The 20,786-nt window shown below is 38.3% G+C and overlaps 1 protein-coding gene across 3 annotated transcripts in view; it reads left to right on the top strand.

Moving 5' to 3' along the window:
• The window catches only part of EGFR (epidermal growth factor receptor), a 249,476-nt gene that overhangs the window by 158,971 nt on the left and 69,719 nt on the right, over window positions 1–20,786 (top strand). For all 3 annotated transcript variants that reach the window (XM_027837181.1, XM_027837180.1, XM_027837183.1), the window contains exons 2-8: window positions 3,807–3,958; window positions 5,061–5,244; window positions 6,854–6,988; window positions 9,882–9,950; window positions 11,345–11,463; window positions 13,039–13,180; window positions 15,560–15,676. In XM_027837181.1, the coding sequence (XP_027692982.1) occupies window positions 3,807–3,958; window positions 5,061–5,244; window positions 6,854–6,988; window positions 9,882–9,950; window positions 11,345–11,463; window positions 13,039–13,180; window positions 15,560–15,676 (918 nt within the window). The remainder of the gene's footprint in view (window positions 1–3,806; window positions 3,959–5,060; window positions 5,245–6,853; window positions 6,989–9,881; window positions 9,951–11,344; window positions 11,464–13,038; window positions 13,181–15,559; window positions 15,677–20,786) is intronic.

Raw genomic sequence — 20,786 nt, 5'->3', positions numbered from 1 at the left:
TTATGAGTAGATTCATGAGTGTGTATGTGTGGGGGGGGTGGTTAGGTGGGAGGAGGTGGGGAATCCCCATAAGATTATACAGGATGAGTAGATCGGTCCATGCAAGATGTTTTTTGGAGATGATTCAGTTTGTTTCGGAGGTGTCTGAGCACATGGCTCATTTTTGTGGTCAAATCATGTAGGATGCAAGAATCACATGGTGTTATTTAGGAAATTCAACATGGAGGGAGGGGTCAACATGGAGAGGGGAAATGAAGAAACATCGACTATACAAACATATTTAGAAATGTTTCCTCAATGTCCTAGTTTTCTAGAAGAAGAGAAATGTGTCAGCTGCTCACTGGGAGTGAAGTTACAAGGCTGCCTTATTGACTTTCAGCCTAATTTTGATGGCTTTGCATGACTGGGCCATGTGTAATCTAAGCAGCAGCTCTTTGACTGGATGTGGGGGAGGGGAGGAAAGGAAGGAGGAGGAATCTAACCAATTTTGAATCTCATTTCCAAAGCCACAGGACGTATTTCTTTACTCTCAAGGTAATTTGTGTGTTCAAAGCACAGCCTTTACTATGACCACTCTTTCCCCCCAAAAGCACTCTTTCTATTTTATGTTTGTTGACACATGTCTTTCAAATACCTGGATCATAAGTAGAACTTTTCTCCTTTTTCTCTTAAAGTCATAGCCATCAGTCATAGGCCTTGATCATTTCACTGCCTCTGTTGAACACTTGGCTAGCTTCCCGGGGATAAATCGAAACTTGCCCGCAGTAAACACTTTACATATTAAGTAATACACTCAAAGTCTTAATCCCTGGGGGTGAGAGGCAGCTCAGCTGAGTGGGCAGAATGCAAGATTGGAGATTAGGAAGTCCTGAGTTCAAATCTCAGGCTTAACACTTACTACTGTGTGACCTTGGGCAAGTCACTTAAAATCAGCTTCCTCATCAATTAAATGGGAATAATACCTGTACTACCTATCTCATAGGGTTGTTGATAGGCTCAAATAAGATTTGGTGCATATAAATACATACGCACATACACACATGACTATATTATATAATATGTGTACATGTATATGTGTGTGTGTTTGTGTCCATATATGTGTAGGTATGTATATGTGTCATTGAGGAAGCATCTAAGTAGCTCAGAAGATAGAGCTCTGGGTCAGGAAGACATGAGTTCAAATCTGGACTCAGACACTTACTAGCTGTGTGACCTTGGGAAAATCCCTTAACTTCTGTTTGCCTAGGATGGCCTTAATCCACTGGAGAAGGAAATGGCAAACCACTCCAGTGTCTTTGGCAAGAAAATCCCAAATGGGGTCACAAAGGGTTGGACACAACTGAATATACATACACGAATGTGTGTGTATATATTCATATATGTTTTATAATCTTTATTGAATTTTTCACTCTTTATCAGTTATAATACACACATATACACACTTTAAAAAAAGTAAAAATAAAGAAGAATATATTTTTTTGGTTCAGTTTGGTTCAACTCACCAACTCCATGGTTTTTCAGCCAAGGTAAGACTAATCAGGAGAGTTTAACCTTTTGACCCCTCTGTTCTACATTCCTGGACATCCCTCTTATTGGAATTGATTCATTGGTTTGCCAAACATACATAGTGGCTAACTAAATCACTTCTCCCTTTCTCCTTCCCCTCTTTCTCCCTCCCTACTGCCTTTGGTAAATGGAATTCTTGGCTATATGGTACTGGGACTTCCAATGACCAGCAATGCACACGTCATACATACTTAAAAAAGAATTGTTTTGTATTCAGAACATTTCTTTTTTCCCAGGCAGATTGCACAGAAAGGCTCTCTCAAAATGTGAATTTGCATTGTTTCAGGATCAGACTCCCCATCTCATGAAAAAAGTCATTTCAATTTTAGCTCTGTAAAAAATAACATGGAGATTATTCTAAGAACAGTTTTGTTTCTTCTCTTTTTTATAACACCTCCTCCCTACTCTAGCTTTGCTGTAGCAGAGCAAGTTGAATAAATCATGGGTAAATATTTTTAAATACTTTGTTATCATGGTTTTCTCTCTACTCACTGCAAATCCGGGTCTCCTTTTTCTATTAATTTCGTATATTGTCCTTTGCAGAGAGGCCAATATTTTCTTGAGTTGTATGTACATGATGCCAAACTTCTGGATAAGGAAAAAAAATCTTATCTACCAGCTGTTGAGAAACATCTGGGGAAGATGCAGATCAAGCATCTGATCACTGACTAAATGTTTCAACCTTTTTCCAGATGCATGGCATTATATAGGCAAAACTATTGTCTAACTGTTATTAATGGATTTCTTTTTACACCTGAACCTCAATTAATCCCAGTTCTTTGATATATAAAATATGTCAGAAATTGTCTGGCAGAAGGGTCCTTTGATCATTGTTTCAGTGTGTTTTATTGGTATCAGTGCTGCTCTTAGCAATAAAATATTGAGGGTGCCGGCAAGTATGGAGAATTCATAATTGTCTCCTTGTAGAACTGGGTTTGTAGAATTAAGGGTTTGGGGGTATGTGCATACGTGTGTGGGGATAAAAGAGATGTCATTTAGAATTTAACATTTTGTCTGTCAATCTAAATAGAAATACAATTCTAGAGGAATTCAAAGAAACATGGCAAGGCTTTTTTGAACTGATGCAGAGCAATGAAAGAAACAGAAGAGTAATATAGTCAATGACTATAATAATATAGTTGGAAACCATACTAAATAATAATAGTTAACATTTATATAGCACTTACCATATGTTATATAAATTATTATTGTGGGACAGCCAGATGGTATAGTGAGTAGAGTACCAGGCTGGGAATTAGGAAGACATAAGTTCAAATCTGGCCTCAGACACTTCCTAGCTGTGTGACCCTGGGCAAGTCACTTAACCTTGTTTGCCTCAGTTTCCTCATCTGTAAAATGAGATAGAGAAGGAAATAACAAACCACTCCAGTATCTCTGCCAAGAAAAGCCCAAATGGGGTCACGAAGAGTCAGATACAACTAAATGACTGCACGATAACATTATGTGCCAGACACTGTATTAAGCATTTTATGATTAATATGTCATTTGATCCTCAACACAACCCTGGGAAGTAGGTACTATTATTATCCCCATTTTACAGATATGGAAACTGAGGCAAACAGAGGTTAAGTGACTTGCCCAGGGTCATACAGCTAGGAAGTATCTGAGGAAGGATTTGAACTCAAGTCTTCTTGACTCCAGGCCAGGTGCTCCCTCCATTGTGCCTCCTAGATTAAGCTTCTCTGGCTCTATAAAATAAGTGGGTTAGATTAGGTGCCTTCTAAGATGTCTTTCAACTTGAACTTTATAATTTCATGTAGACAGAGTAATAAGAAGAACCTTGCAACCCTCTGTTTGCTAGAGAGATGACTGACTGTGTATGGGATATTGCTTAAGCTCTCAGAAATAATTGCTGTGTGCACTGTTTTTGTTTAACTATTTTTCTTTGTTATAAGAGAGGGTTCTGTGAGGCAGGCTTGTTATGCTAGGAAACAATGAATTGTGAAAAAATAAAATAAAAGGCATGCAACTTAAAAAAAATAGATTGGTGGAATTTTATCAAAGCAATGAAGATTTTTAGAAACTTTGGTGTTAAGACCACAATGAGTGGTCTAATTACAGTTATTAAGTAAAGGGCATTTATCTCTGTGGGTAGTTGTCTTTTCCCCAGAATTCTATATAACTTATGTGATGCCCACACATTCTGTATGTGTCGTTTCTAACTCACTCTTGGTATTTCATGTGACATCATTTTCCTTCTTTCCCCTCTCTCTCTACAGTTTGCCAAGGAACAAGTAACAAGTTGACCCAGTTGGGTACTTTTGAGGACCACTTCCTGAGTCTCCAGAGAATGTTCAATAACTGTGAGGTGGTACTTGGAAATTTGGAAATCACCTATGTCCAAAAAAATTATGACCTTTCCTTCCTAAAGGTGAGTATGACAGAGCTGATTTTCCTCTTCATCCCACCCCCAAAAGAGGGTAAATGAGAAGTCACATGAGCAATAAAAGAATTGTCATAGAGTTAAATTCCAATGTACTTTGGATCCAGGAATTAAGATTTCAAGACATACATATTCAATAGGAAATACTTATTAAGTCATACTCTAGCTACACGTTGCATTTTCAAAATAAACTGAAAAAGAACACCCATGTGTGGGATGGTTTGGATCCTGGGAATATGTTGAACTTTCTCTCTCATTGTAATTTTAGTGTTCATGGTGGCTTCATGGAGGTGGGTGTGGGGGTTTGATGGGTGGCATTTTTATTTAAGTACCAGGGAAAGCACAGGAGATCAGGACTTGAGTTTACCAGTTTTCATCTAATTTTAGACAAATAAGAAGGCACAGTTTCTATGTGTTGAACTGTCTAGTCAAATGACAGAGCCAAGTGACTTGTGGGGGTTCTAAATTAACCAAGAGAGGTCTTCTTTAAGGCTGATTTTTTTGAAAGGAAAATCTGTCATAATTTATCTAAATCCTAAATTATTAAGTGTGTCTGCTCCTGATCAGTTTTAATAGTTACCTTTTGTATACTTTTTATGTATTTACATACAATTCTCATGCCATGCATGTTCAACATAATAACACGTACATGAGTGTCATCCATGCCTTCGTGCCCTTGCCAAGTTGATCACCATGCTTCCAATGCAAAGCCTTCATCCTTCCACCTGGGAGAATCCTCAGCTTCCTTCAAGGCTGAGCCTACTTGGTGCCTTCTGCATGGGACCAAACATAACTTTGTATTTACCCTGGATAAATTTTCTATTTATTGCATTCATGTTGTCTTCCCCATTCCTACCACCCCAAATAGAACATAAGCTCCTTAAGCACAGAGAATGTTTTTGTGGTTGTTGTCGTTTGGAACTCTGAACTCTGTAACTGAGTATTGTGGGCATTTAATAAATGCTTGTTGAATGATTGAGTGCTTGCATAGATGAATGAATGAATGAATGAATGAATGAAATCTCATGCTCCTCTGATGACAAATAATAATGTAAAGAAATGTAAAACTACTCTTTCTTTATTTCTCCAGACCATCCAGGAGGTTGCTGGCTATGTGCTCATTGCTCTCAATGCAGTTGAGAAAATTCCTTTGGAAAACCTGCAGATCATTCGAGGAAATGTGTTGTATGAAAATTTTTATGCCCTTTCTGTGCTCTCCAACTATGATGTGAATAAAACAGGAGTGAGGGAACTGCCCATGAGGAATCTACTAGGTAAGAGACTATCTGGGGATATACTATGAGGATGAAGCAATTGGAATTTTTAAAGTCCCTCACTGAGGAATTAGCAGGTTTTGGATATGGGGAGAAAGGGTGAGGGAGGGTATTCTAGGCAGGAGAAGCAGCATGCACAAAGGTCTGGGCTGGATGTGGCCTGTCCATAGGAAGCCCCTCTTTGTGTCACCAGAGAGAACTTAAGTGAGGCTCCTAGTAAAGGCTAGAATAATTGGTTTCACAGATTCCCTTTTGTTCTCCTGCCACCACCACCATGTTGCCTTTTCTTAGAACAAACATTTGCTCAGAATGCAGTAAAAACCAACATAGCTTTATCTGAGGACAAAAATCCATTATAAAAATACAGATAGCTAATAACAAGGAAACTGAGGGTAAGCCATGCCAGTTTTTTAAGAAAGGAATGAGGCAAGGGAGAGAGAAATCAATACATTTATCAGATCCCAGGAGCAGAAAAGCAACAACAATCAAGCCGCTGGCAAGTTCTATCCATGCAGATCGATCCTTCAGCATTTTAGTGAACCAGACAAGCCTCCAACTGTTCACAGCTATATTCTGTTTGCCACAGAATCTAGAAACCTTTGAGCTATCTCTGAATCACCTGTGTTCTCAGTCCTCTATATAGGAGGAATTACCAGCTGCCTTCAGTTCTTCCTTGAAAATGTCTGTTTCGTGTTACTGACTCACCCTAGATCAAGTCCCCATCACCTCAAACTTTGGTTATTGCTAGAACCCTCCTTAGTTAGTCTAGATCCATCCTGCCTTCTAATCCAGTCTACACAATGCTACCAGGTCAATATTCCCCTAACAGCACTTTGTCATAATCATTCGCATTGTTCAAAAATTTTGACTGACTCCCCTTTACCTGTAGAATATGGTATGTTACATTCAAGACTTGTGATTTCATTGGTCAGTCTTCTAATGTGGCTCCGCATCCCTACAAACTTATTGCCTAGAGTAGGGGTGGACATGCTAGGGCCTGCAGGCGAAATCCAGCCCACAATAATTTTGTTAGACTTTGCTGACCCCTGGCCAAGAGCAGTGGGAGTTTAAATGACTTGGTCAGTTTAAAGTGAGACTCCTTTTCTGGATTTCTAGTCTTATTTTTCTGCCATACTCCAACATGAACCTTCTATTCTCACCAACCTCCTCACTGTCTCTGTTCTATACCTTTGACTTCCTTTCCTAGAATTCCTCTTTCCTTCCTTTCTGTCTCTTTTTAAAAATAATACTATTCATTGATGACTTTTGTTTTTAACTCATGGTCATTTCTGTACATGTACACACACACACACACACACACACACACACACACACTGAATCCTACCTTGTGGTTCCCTGCTGCTATAGCAAAAGGAAACCTCTCCCTTTCCTCTCCATCATCGAAATCCTATCCATGTTTCAGAGCTCAGGTCAAATTAAGTCCCAATTCCTCCATGAAACCTTCACCATCTACTCTAGCTCCCACTGACCCCCTCTCTGTTACCCTCTGTAGGGCACTTGTCCTTCTTAGAAATGAAGATGTAAAAAAAACTTCACAAATATTTTGATTAGAATACAATTGAAGGTTTGTTTTCTTTTATTTATATAGAAATCCTTGTTGGTGGTGTTCGGTTCAACAATAACCCAACCCTGTGTAATGTGGAGACAATCCAGTGGAAGGATATTGTGGACTCCGCCTATTTAAACAACATCACAATAGACAATAACAGCCATCCTAAGAGTTGTAAGTGTTCTGTAAACTTTCTTCAAGCTGCCAATTCTAGTAATTCCCTGGTTCTGGGAAGGAGAGGAAGAATATTCATTCAGCATCTTTTCTAGAAGCTCCCCATCCCCCTGCCATTTTATTTTTTAAAAGGTAAATGAATTCTCAAGGTAGGTAAAACAGGGCCCATATAAGGGAGCAGAGGGAGTGAATACACTATTATGTGAGAGAAAGGAGTCACCCACATGGCACAGTGCATATTTTTACCTGTATGTCCCTAGACAAGTCACTTAACCTCCGCCTAGCTCAGTTTTCTCATCTGCAAAATGAAGGGAAGGGATTGACTTAATAGTCCCTATGGTCCCTTCAGTTTCTAATTAGATTGCTACAAACAACTCATTTTATAAGAAACTGATACCTTTATCTCAAGTCCGTATAGTCATGTATGAGTTATGTGATACAATTGGCTTTTAAGGAAACTATTTGGTGGGTAGTGGGAAGGGTAAATTGTCCAGGCTAGTAACCTGAACTATCATTCAAGAAATATCTCTATAAATATCCTCTGTAACTGTTGAGCCATAGATTAACCAGATTAGGCAACCAAGAAAGCCTTTGCTTTTCTCCTCAAATGAAGACTCTCAATTAGTCAGTCTCTCTGTAATGATTCTTGCTATGCTTTTGACTCTTCTAGACTGGGGTAGGAGCTATCAGAGGTTAGCCTCTGGAAAGTCTGCTCTATGGCTAATCATTGTCAGAATTTTTCTCTCTTAGATATTCTCCAGTAGAGAAGTAACCACTCTGTCCAATATTTATGCTTTATTTCAACACAATACGTATAATTTGTGTCCAAAGCATGAGACTGGTCATTGCTGTTAATGCCTGGTAGCTCTCAACAGTCTCCACATTTTGAGTTTGGGTCACAATGTATATGTCACAGGTGAAAATCAGTTATGTGTTAATGGGTCAGTTCAGTTTTCTAAGTGTTTGTTTGAATCAAGTTATTTGTGCCTTCATATTATTGGCTCCCGGTAAATGATAATATATGAATTTTACATTCATTTCAGAGTCTGAGTCAACATTTTCCTATAATACCTATAATCATAACATGGAGTCTTTATTAGTATGTAAGTTGATTTTTCTTAATGATAGAATTAGAAACAGCTGTAATTCATGTCCAAGTGATCACTTAGTCTTGTCATTACATATACATATGCAAACATATATATATATATATACACACGCATATATATGTATACACAAACTCACACACACACACACACACACACACGTTTTACACAGATGGTCATGCACACACACAAGGGCAGCCATCCATTATACCTGAGGGAATTGAGATGAGAATGGTGATCCTTGCAGAAACGAGCTATTTCAAAGGCTGTAAAATAAACAAAAACCCTTTTTATCAACCCTGGTTTAAAAATATATACATATAAAAAATTGTTTGGCCAGGCAATGGAGTTAAGTGACTTACCCAGGGTCACACAGCTAGTAAGTATTATGTGTCTGAGGCCGGATTTGAACTCAGGTCCTCCTGAATCCAGGGTCGGTGCTCTATCCACTGTGCCACCTAGCTGCCCCCCAAAAATATAATGAAATAAAATAAAAACAAAAAACTGATTATCAAATAATAAATATTTTAATTTACTAGAGAAAAAAGGAAACTTCAGGAATAAAATTACTTCTAAGTTATTAAATTATTACCAGGGCAGCTAGGTGGTGCAGTAGATGGAGCACCAGCCTCAGAGTCAAGAAGACCCGAGTTCAAATCCAGCCTCAGATACTTACAAGTTCTGTGACCCTGGGCAAGTCGGGTAACCCTGATTGCCTAAAAATAAAAACAAATTATTACCAAAAATTATTCTCGTGACTGATTTAATTTTTTAATCCATCTGATATTTCAGTATTTTCCTACTCTGTGCAACCTTGAAGAGCAAATACATACAGAATTATTCACATGAATAAATGACATACAGAAATTTACATGAATCAAGAAACTAAATTACATGTTGCAATAGTTTCTAAACAAAGAAATATAACTAACAAGTGTAATTTTAGGTACTTAAGAAAGTCCTACAAACCAGTAGCAGACCTCAATACACTAGTGAGTTTCTCAGGCCACTCAGCAATCCCTCAAATTGGCTTCCAAAAAAACATAGATTTTTCATCTTCACAGGCCAAAATTCAATTCAAAGCCCAGACTATACAAGACATGTGTGCCTTATTGTATAGTTACATTCAGAGACAATCAAATTAAATGATTAATGTAGTAACTTGAAATGGGGAGATTTACCTGTACATGTAAACTTATTATTGGTGACTGTTAGAGCATGGAAAAATAAGGAACACTTCAACAGTATTTATTAAGCACCTACTATATGCAAGGCACTGTGACACAGAGCATGTAAAGGCAACCGAAAATGCCAGGATTTAAAAGAAACCCCTTAAGTACTATGTTCTTCAGTTACCTCATAGATGTCAACAAGCTTATCACGGTGCCTCGCACATAGTAGGTATTTAATAAATGCTTGTTGGCTCATGCAATATCAGATAAAGCAAAGCAGCATAGGCTAGTGGAAGGAAGTCTCACCTAAAAGTCAGGAGACATAGGTTCTAGTGCCAGCTCTGCATTACCTCGATGGATAATCTTGTCTTCTCTAGGTCAATTTCTTCATAACTATACAATGAGGAGATTAGACTAAATTCTCTCCTTCCCAATGCTGATTCTTAAAGTTGTTAATGGCTTAATTTATTGGTGAGCTTTTATTTCTTCATCTGTAGCTGGTTTTACTGTTTATTTTTGCTGTGTTTCCATTCCATTCAGAATTTCTGGGAATAATGGACAAAATTATTTCATTGGATCTTTTTTTCATGTCTTTTTTTTAATTATTAATTTTAGGTGAAAAGTGTGATTCTAGTTGTCCCAATGGAAGCTGTTGGGGTCCTGGACCACAAAATTGCCAGAGTTGTAAGTATATGGATTTTTTCTGTTTATATATGCACTCAGTTTCTTCAAATGATTGGGCAATAACCTGAAAATCTACCAGTGGGATAATAATATCTTCACTGCCTTCCCCTGGGTGGCTGTTGCAATGCCCAGATAAGATAATCCATGTAAAGCACTTTGTAAAAACTTAAAACATTACATTAACTGTGTACTATCATTTTAATTATTTCTTCCATTGGACTCAGGATCATATAAGATTTTTTTTTTCTGATAATGGTCCAAAGCCTGGGGAGCTCACCTGATTTGATTACAGGAAACACTAGGCCTGGTAGCGAGCTTTTTATAACTGAAACTCAATTAAGGGAACAAGGGACTGGCCTAGTCTATTAGAGTTGATAGTGACTGAAGTCCTACACTGACCAAATCAAATTTGGAAGAGTACTTTTTGAATGAATCTTAATTTATCTGGGTACTTTGGATGTTTTGCTGACATTTGATCTCGCCTGATTGTTCTTCCTTCTGGGTCTTGAAGGCTAGATCTAATATTGCCATCTCATTTTGAGAACATAAACAGGCCTCCTTGCCTCTGGACCTGGCTGTTTAGTACCAGATGAAAATTAAACTTTGGCTTTCATATGACCCTGAACTTGCTTCTGAAATACCATACAACTTCACACCTCTTCTCTGAACCCATCTATTACCGTACTGTTCCCCTTACCTATGAAAAATCTCTGGTATCAGCACTGAACAAGGTCAGTGAAAAAGGTATAATAATCACAAAGATTATTCTAGTCAATGTTTGTAATGGAAAATGCCTATGAAGTTCCTGTATACTGTAAATACAAGGGAGGCCATGTTTGATAATTGAAACCCAAACAGAAGCCATCCTATTCAGAACAGTGAACCCAACAGGGTGTTCTAAGGAAGAAAGCATTAGCATCTTCACAAAATTATCCAGGCAAGATCAGTTTAGAGTAGAAACTCATGTGGAACTGATGAGGTTGTCAAAAAATGACAAGTAGTATTGCTTTACCAAAAACCCTCAAACAAGAAGTTCTTTAAAAAAGCCTTAGAGCAATGACTGACATATCCTCTTCTACCTTCAAGGGACACAGCCGCACCTCTCTTTATCCCCTCTCAGCTCCATAGCATTGGAAACTCCTTACGCAATTGGCAAAGTAAACTCCTTATTGCATGTGACGACAACCTACCCTTATCAGGTGTGAGGTCTGGCTCTAGAACCTACCCACCTGGAAAAGGACTCACCAAAACTTGAAAAACTTCCATCTTAATAAATATCCAATTCACCTTTGATGAACCTGATCCACCTGGAAAATAACCGCCAAAAATCTTTAAGGAGAAAAAAAACATTTTAATGAACATCTGGTTCACCTGTGACCTTTGCTCTTTTTCAGTGACAAAGACCATCTGTGCCCAGCAGTGCTCAGGACGGTGTCGCGGTAGTTCCCCTAGTGACTGTTGCCACAACCAGTGTGCAGCAGGTTGTACTGGACCTCGAGAGAGTGACTGCTTGGTAAGAGGAAACCATTGTGCAGCCTTCAGGGAGTCCCAATTCCTGCAGTGTCTTATAATAATGAATATAGAACCTTCAGATTTGCAAAGCACTTTACATATGTTATCTCATGTGATTCTCAGAGAATCCTGGTGAGATAGGAGCCATTAGTAACCTCATCTTACAGATGAGAAAACAGTTAGACTGAGATGAAATGATCTGCCCAGGGTTACACAGCAAAGTAGTAAGTGTCTGAAGCCAGATGTGAACTGCCTAACTTCAAGTCCAGTATTGTACCCACTTGCTATCTCTACTCATTTTATTTTGAGATTGAACCCTCAGAGACAGTTCCCTGAGAAGGCATGGGATGGGGAAAGTACTTTTACTTCATGGAGAATCAGATGACTTTGTGTGATAGTGACATCACAGTTTGCCACAGAGAGCTCTCAAAATTACTTTCTGTTTTTCACTGTGGTGGCATCTGCAAGAAAGCCTCAGTAGGCTGCTTCAAAACCTCCTCAAATTCATTTTGCTTGACTAAAAGGATCCTAGACGGGCCACACACCCAGACCTAGGGCCCCTTTGGAACTGCTAGGACCATAGTTATAGGTATGCATCCACAGCCTTCCCTAGGGAGTTAGGGATGTTTGATTCCTTTGATCCAGCGGCCTCCTGGCTGTTCTATAAACAAGACCCACCATCTTTCCACTTTGGGCCTTTTCTTGGGCTGTCCTCCATGCCAAAGTCCTATCCAAAGTCCATCTTCTACAAGAAGCCTTCCCAACCTCTCCTCAGTCCAGTGTCTTCCCTTTGTTAATTATTTCTTATTTATCCGGTATAGGCTCGCTTTGTATATATTTGTTTGCATGTTGTCTCCCTCGTTAGATTATAAGCTCCTGAGGACAGGGATTGTCTTTTGCCTCTTTTTCTATCCCTAGTGCTTAGCACAGTGCCTGGCACATAGTAGGCACTTAATAAAATTTTTATTGATTGAAGTCTTTCTAAATGTCATCATAAAATAATTTTAACTCATATTGGAAAGGAATATTTCAGGAAACATTTTGTTCCCTGAGGAATACGACCCGCTTGTAAGGCACATTGTAGCTGGCGTTCCTTTCAGGTATGGGTTGGACTAGATGACCTTTGAACTCGCCATTCCTGTGATTCACTCTATTCACTCCAGGCTCCATTATATTTTTCTGAGCTAGACTGTTTCCCACAGAGAAAGGTCTATTGGATTTCAAAAATGTGTCCTTACATAGGGCCTGGGGGAAATCAAGTGTGCTTGATTCTGAAAAGAAGGGGACTTAGGACAGCTCATGAGCTTCATAATGATTCTAAGTTTTGGTTGAAAAGTTATCAGGCACGTCTTCCTCTAAGCATTGTAATGCATACATTCCTCTGAACAGGCCAGGTACAATAACGAAAGCAAAGAGAAAGGAATGTTGTGACTCATTTTTAAGTGACTGATCTAGTTATCTTTCACTGAAATAAAGCATCTTCATACTATGTGACACTCAGTTCCAATTAGAGTGGTTTGACCTGCTTGGAAGTGTGTGCCTAATCTCTTTTCATTGGTATTCCATCTTGCAACAGGTCTGTCGAAAGTTTCGAGATGAAGCCACATGCAAAGACACCTGCCCCCCTCTGATGCTGTACAACCCCACCACGTACCAGATGGATGTCAACCCAGAAGGCAAATACAGCTTTGGAGCCACCTGCGTACGAAAGTGCCCACGTGAGTTCACCACAGCCCCTACTGCAAAGGTTGTCATTTAACTTCTAGGATTTCCCCACTGAGATTTCATGATTTAGGAACCCTTATAATGGCCCTTTTAATTTATTCCATGCACTTTTGAGGGAGATGGATCAATGCCATTCCTCTGGTGTTCATGAAGGATGTAGTTGCCATCATGCAGCTGCCAAGCAGAGAACTAAGGCATAATGTCCTGGTACCTCTCCTTGAAGGGAAAGGGATTTAGATAGGAAGCCCCAGGTCCTAGACCTGCTTACAGGTGAGTAGCATTCTATGCTGAAGGGTCATTATCTTAGTTTTTCTCATGCGTAGGGTGGCTGCATTCTATTCCTTAGGAAGATCTATTTTTGCCAGACTCTTTTACTTTGACGTCCAGCTGTCACCTGCAAAGGGCAAGTAGTCTCATTGTCAGTGGTCTATAGTCATTCAAACTCCCTCAGTGTTTCACTGAGGGCATTAAATTAGAGAATTTATAGACAGAGACCTATCTTATACATTGGTATCTTTCAATTCTAAAAGCATTCCCCTCTCCTTCTCACTTTTTCAGGTACTGGGATTTCCAATCCCCTGAGAAGGAAGGGAAGGAGAGATGTTAAGGGGAAAGTGGTTTTTCATTAAACGCCTTTCAATTTCAGTTAAAACAAAAATAGTGTCTGAGTGTTAGATAAGTATACTTGGAATAGGAGGTGAGACAGATAGCACCATAAACTCATTGATGGCTTAAGTCTCCATTCCCTGCCTACATTAGTTGGTAACACTGAACTTTACATAAAATTACAATTAGACCCAGATGGGATGTTAGAGGAATCCAGTCCACTCTTACACATTCTATAGATCAGACCTGTAAAAGCCAAGGCCATGAGAATAATGATGATGATGATTCTCCCCCAGCGTCTATCACAGTGTTTTAAAACTCATTAGGCTCTTATCATTGAATGAATGAATATATGAATAAATAACTAAGGTCAAGAGAGGCAAATTGAGTTGTCCAGTGTCACATAGTAATTTAGTAGTGGACAATGGCCCATCATTTTTTAGAAAGTAGAATAGGGAAGGAAGATTAGTTATGCATGGTTTTTTCAGTCTTTTAGTCTCCAGCCTTCAATCCTGTATATAAGACACTATCTTCAGTAGATTAGAGGGATACAAAAGGAAGAGAAGATATTTCCCCTCCACGTCTCCTGAAAAATTATTGATTAACATCTAAGAGCTTATAACGTAGAGGGGAACATAATATAAGCAGATTTGGTGAATTAAGACCTCTTTAAAACAATTTATTTTGTAAAATGTCAGTTAACAGAGTACAAAAGAATCTCCATGTTGAGTTAAGGCTGAATAAAAATAATAAAAAAGGGCAAGGAATTGACCTAAGAGCACTTAAGATGCCAAATGAGAAATTTGGTCCTAATGAACATAATGACAACTAATATTTAAAGGGCACCTTAAAGTTTGCAAAGCACTTCCATTTCTTAGTTCAAGTCCCACAACAATCCTGTGAGATATGTGTTCCAAGTATAATTACCTTCATCCTGCAAATGAAGAAATTAAGATGCAAAAGACTGATGTGACTTGTCTAGGGCCACACAGTGAATAAGTAGAATTTGAACCCCAAGCTGCCAGATTCCAAACCCAGCACTCTATCTCTTATGTCAACATGGATACCAAGGGGGAAGTCACCCAAAGACCATGAAGAAGTGCTAGACGGAGAAAGGATCTTGTCACAAATTTATGTGGTTAAAAACAAATTTGAAAATACATAATAGCTCAAATTTGAGAGGATTTAAAGAAATAGCTAATTTCAAAGAATTTAAATTTAGGTATTTTTATGACTATGGGTATTCTGAAGATAAAAAACAATGTAAATACTATTTAAATAATTTGATGTAACATATTTAAATGATAAACATTTTAAATAATTAAAAGTATTGGGAATTGCTAGCATACACTTCCTCCAGCAACTATTTACCTATAATTTTCTATTTAGCTCTTTTGTTTTCATTACTTCTGGTGAAACAACTGCATATGTGGTTTATTTTCTTTTTTTGTTTGTTTTTTGTTTTTTGTTTTTTAGATAATTGGGGTTAAGTGACTTGCCCAGGGTCACACAGCTAGTAAGTGTCAAGTGTTTGGTCTGAGGCCGGATTTGAATTCAGGTCCTCCTGACTTCAGGGCCAGTGCTCTATCCACTGCGCCACCTAGCTGCCCCATATGTGGTTTGTTTTCAATATAGTTTTATGTACAAAGTAAATAACAAGGGGAAAGCATTGTGTCCATTCTGCAACCTGGATACTGAGGAACTGAACTCATTCCAGAAACAACTAGCTCTGCTCCATGATCCTTTTTTCTTTCCCTCTTCCTTAGATAACTATGTGGTGACAGACCATGGTTCTTGTGTTCGTTCTTGTAATGCTGAGACCTATGAAGTGGAGGAAGATGGCGTCCGAAAATGTAAAAAGTGTGAAGGTCCATGTAGTAAAGGTAAGAAAGCTACAGGAGGTGAGAAAGGGTGATTTTTGTTATTCTTGATCTTTACTTCCTAGGTCAGCTGGGGGTCTCCCCAGGTTTCTTTGAGACAATACTTTTCATCATTTCTTAAGGCACCATTATATTCATATACAAAGATTTTTTGACTATTTTCAGTGCAATTCAACAAGCATTTATTAAGTGCCTCTTCTGTGCCTTGGGAATACAAACTCAACATTGGATATCACTAACCTTATTAGTATAGCAAGCCTCGTGCCAAAAGTCATATGTTTGAACTTCATATGATGCAAAATAGAATTCATTTGGGAGCATTAAAACAAAAGCAGAGAATAGCCTGAGATAAATGTTTGGAGATAAGTCTGGAAGTGTGGGAGCAAGAAGAGCCCCAGAAACTGAGGGATGAATGTTATTAAAGAATTGGGGAAAAGAACCTCACTCTGCAAATCTGGAGTCTTCAGGAAACCTCTGGGCACATGCCCCCCTGGGGGAAAAGCCTAAGAACTTGGAAATAAGACCTGATCTAAGTGAGTAAGGAAAGAATTAATCTGCTTGAAGACAGAACAGTTCTCAATCATTTTCTCTCGGAAGGAAAAACAAAATGAAAGACGGCCTTTTCCCTTAATTTTGAATAAGCCCAAGGCAGAGCCAATATGGTGAAGAAAAGCCAGAAAGTTGCCTGAGCTTTCCCCAGTTTCCCTAGGAAAAAACTTTAAATCAAGACTTTAAATGGATTCTGGAGTGGCAGAACCTACACAAAGATTGCATGAAACAATTTTCTAGCTCAAGATAACTTGGAAAAGTCTGTCTTACTTGGGTAGAAGGTGAGAGCAGCCCGGCACAATGAGCCACATCACAGATCAGCAATGGAAGCCCCTTGGTCCTAGCTCAGCAGGCCAGCTGTGAGGCCTCCAGCCCCAGCACAGAAGGCAAATTGCCAGTCCTGGAACTCCAGCACAACAAACTTGACTAGACTGGGCCACCATAGTACAGTGGGCAAGCTGCCAGCACCTGAGGCCGCAGCACAGAAAGCCAGTGACTAGGTCCCTGAGCCCCAGCATAAGAAGCTAGGGACGGTGCCCCCTGTGCTCCAGCAGGACAGCTCAACTTCAAAAGCCATGAAATAGGCTTTAAAATGAACACAAAAAAAATAGAAAAGAGCCCTGACCATAGAAAACTACTTTGGTGACAGGGAAAATCAAAACTCAAACTCAGAAGGGGACAACAATGTCAAAATACCTACAAGTGAAACCTCAAAGAGGAATATGAATTGGTCTCAAGCCCAAGAAGCCTTCTTGGAAGAGCTCAAAAAGGATTTTAAAAATCAGAGATAGAAGAAAAAGTGGGGGACAAAAATGAGAGATAAGCAAGAGAGAGTCAACAGCTTGGAAAAGGAAGGACAAAAATTGATTGAAGAAAACAATTCCTTAAAAAATACAATTGGCCAAATGGGGGGAAAATCCACTGAAAAAAAAACAACTCATTAAAAAGTAGAATTAGCCAAATGAAAAAGGAGATACAAAAGCTAACTGAAGAAAATAATTCCTTAAAAATTAGAATTGGGCAAGTGCAAGCTAATGACTTTATGAGACATCAAGGATCAGTCAAAAAAATGTCAAAGGATCAGTCAAAAAAAATGGAAGAAAATGTAAAATACTTCATGACCTGGAAAAATAGATCCAGGAGAGATAATTTAAGAATTATTGGACTATTTGAAAGCCATGATCAAAAAAGAGACTGGATAGCATCTTTCAAGAAATTATCAAAGAAAACTGCCCTGATATTTTAGAACCAGAGGGTAAAAGAGTAATTGAAAGAATCCACTGATGACCTCCTGAAAGAGATCCCAAAATGAAAACTCCAAGGCATATTGTAGGCAAATTCCAGAATTATCAGGTCAAGGAGAAAATACTGCAAGCAGCCAGAGAGAATTCAAATATCAAGGAGCCACAGTCAGGATTACACAGAACTTAGCAGCTTCTACATTAAAGAATCAGAGGGCTTGGAATATGATATTCTAGAAGGCAAAGGAACTTGGATAACAACCAAGAATCAATTACCTAGCAAAATTGAACATAATTTTTCCAGGGGAAAAGATACATATTCAATGAAATATAGGACTTTCAATCATTCCCAATGAAAAGACCAGAGTTGAAAAGAAAATTCAATCTTCAAATACAAGACTCAAGAGAAGCATAAAAAAGGTAAACAGGAAAGAAAAGGAAAAAAAAAAACCACTTGTTATTCAACAAGGTTAAACTGTTTACATCCCTACATGGAAAGATGATACTTGTAACTCTTGAGAACTGTATCTCTATTAGGGCAGTTAGAAGGAATATACGTAGACAGAAGGTGTGAGTATAAGTTGATTTTGATGTGATGATATAAAAAAATTAAGGAGTGAAAAAAAAGGATTGCACCAGGTAAAGAGGAAAGGGGGAGGCAAAATAGGGTAAATTACATCATATGAAGAGGTGCAAAAGACCTATTACAGTAGAGGGAAAGAAGGGAGGGGGGTGAGTATTGTTTGGGATAAGAACTCACTATTTAACAAAAACTGCTAGAAAACTGGAACATAGTATGGCAGAAACTAGGCATAAATCAACCTCTCACACTGTATACCAAGATTTGGTCAAAATGGATACATAATTAGACATAAAGGGTGATGCCATAAGCAAATTAAGAGAACAGGGAATAGTTTACCTGTCAGATCTACAGAGAAGGAAAGAATTTATGACCAAACAAGAGATAGAGAACATTATGAAATGCAAAATGGATAATTTTGATTACATTAAATTAAAAAGGTTTTGTACAAACAAAACCAATGCAACCAAGATCAGAAGGGAAACAGAAAGCTGGGAAACAATTTTTACAGCCAGTGTTTCTGATAAAGTCCTCATTTCTAAAATGTATACAGAACTGAGTCAAATGTATAAGAATACAAGTCATTCCCCAACTGATAAGTTGTTAATGGATATGAATAGCAGTTTTCAGATCAAGAAATTAAAGCAATCTGTAGTCATATGAAAAAATTCCCTAAATCACTATTGATTAGAGAAATGCAAATTAAAACAACTCTGAGGTACCACTTAACACTTATCAGATTGTCTAATATGACAGAAAAGGAAAATGACAAATGTTAGAGAAGATGTGAGAAAATTGGAACACTAATGCATTGTTGGTGGAATTGTAAACTGATCCAACTATTCTGGAGAGCAGTTTGAGACTATGCCCTACAGGCTGGCTATAAAACTGTGCATACTCTTTGATCCAGCAATACCACTACTAGGTCTAAATCCCAAAGAGAACATAAAAAAGGGAAAAGGGCCCACATGTACAAAAATATTTACAGCAGCTCTTTCATGGTGGCAAAGAACTCGAAATTGAGGGGATGCCCATCAGTTGGGGAATGGCTGAAAAAGCTGTGGTATATGAATGTAATGGAATACTATTGTACTATAAGAAATGATGAGTAAGTGGATTTCAGAAAAACCAGGAAAGACTTACATGAACTGATGATGAGTGAAGTGAGCAGAACCAGAACATTCTACACAGCAACAGCAACAATGTTCGATGATCAACTATGATAGACTTAGTTCTCAGCAATACAATGATTCAAGGAAATTCCAAAAGACTCATGATAGAAAATGCTATCTACATCCAGAGAAAGAACTATGGAGTCTGAATGCAGATAGAAGCATATTATTATCACTTTTTTCTTTGTTTTTTTTCTTTCTTTTGCCTTTTGTTCTAATTCTTTTTTCACAACATGACTAATGTGGAAATATGTTTAAATAATTATACATATATAACCTATATCAGATTCTTTGCTGTCTTGGGGAAGGGGGGAGGGAGGGAGAAAAATTTGGAACTCAAAATCTTATAAAAGTGAATATTGAAAATTATCTTTACATGTAATTGGGGAAAACAATACTATTAAGTTAGGGGCGGGATTTGAATGAGCCTTTCATCTTCCATTATATCACAATGCTCTATTTCCACTCAATGCTCCTTCTGCATCCTAGGATGCTATCTCAAGGCCATGAGAAGAAATGCAGGGCCATCTGGCATGTGGCAGGCTATGGGAGAAAATGTTGGATTAAAGATGCAGAAGATCTGGGAAACAGATGTTTCCCACAGGAGGGTCCCAAGGTTTTCTTTCCCCAAATTATCTAACAGAAGGGGTGTGTGTGTGTGTAAATTAACAAAAAAAATTGTGATTCTGTCAACCTTGGTGATTTTTGTCTATTCTCAATATGAAAATTCCTTCCAATAAGACATTGCAACCTACCTGTATAAGTCAGCTAAGTATTACAGTAGTTAGAATATTAGACTCAAAGTCAAGAAGACCTGCTTCAAATACTTAATAGCTGTGTTACCCTGGGCGAGTCATTTAATCCCTAGCAGCCTCAATTTCCTCATCTGTCATCCTGAACCCTTCAAGGAGGTTTGACTTGATTGCTTCCAAGGTGCCTATGACTCCATGATTATCAAAGACAGTCGCCAGGGACACTTATTTGGTACTGTGCACACCATGGAGTCCATGGACCCCAAAGCATCTGTGAATAGATTTTAGGGGATCCATGACTTTTTAAGAAATATTTTGGCAACTATTTCAATACACCTTTTTTTTAAGTAATCTGGTGTATTTATTTTATGAATTTAAAAACATCATTCTAAGACAAAGTCTATAGATGTTACCAAACTACTAAAGGGGTCCAGGACACAAACCCTTACTACACTAAGGCAGATCTGGACAGACTTTATGTTGTGTCTGTCTCTGTCTCTTTCTCTTACATTAACATATGTGTGTATATATACATGAACATGTATGTATACATAGAAATATATGGATTTGTGTGTATTCATGAGCATGCATGTCACATTCCTTCCTCTACATCTTACTTTCCGCCTCCTCCCTCCTTCATTTCTTTCTTTTTCTTCCTTTCCTCCCTTCTTGCCTCCCCTTTTTCTTCCTTTCTCTCCCTTTCTTTTTTCTTTTCCTTTCTTTCTTCCTTCCTTCCATCCCTAGTGCCTGATAATGGTATTTTGTGATGCTATTAATAATTGCTTATTAATAAACGCAAGAAAGGGCCATTGCTGTAAA

Source organism: Vombatus ursinus, unplaced genomic scaffold (genome assembly GCF_900497805.2).
Source record: "Vombatus ursinus unplaced genomic scaffold, bare-nosed wombat genome assembly UNPS02014820.1, whole genome shotgun sequence".
NCBI lineage: Eukaryota > Metazoa > Chordata > Mammalia > Diprotodontia > Vombatidae > Vombatus > Vombatus ursinus.
This window is presented reverse-complemented; position numbering and strand designations above follow the sequence as displayed.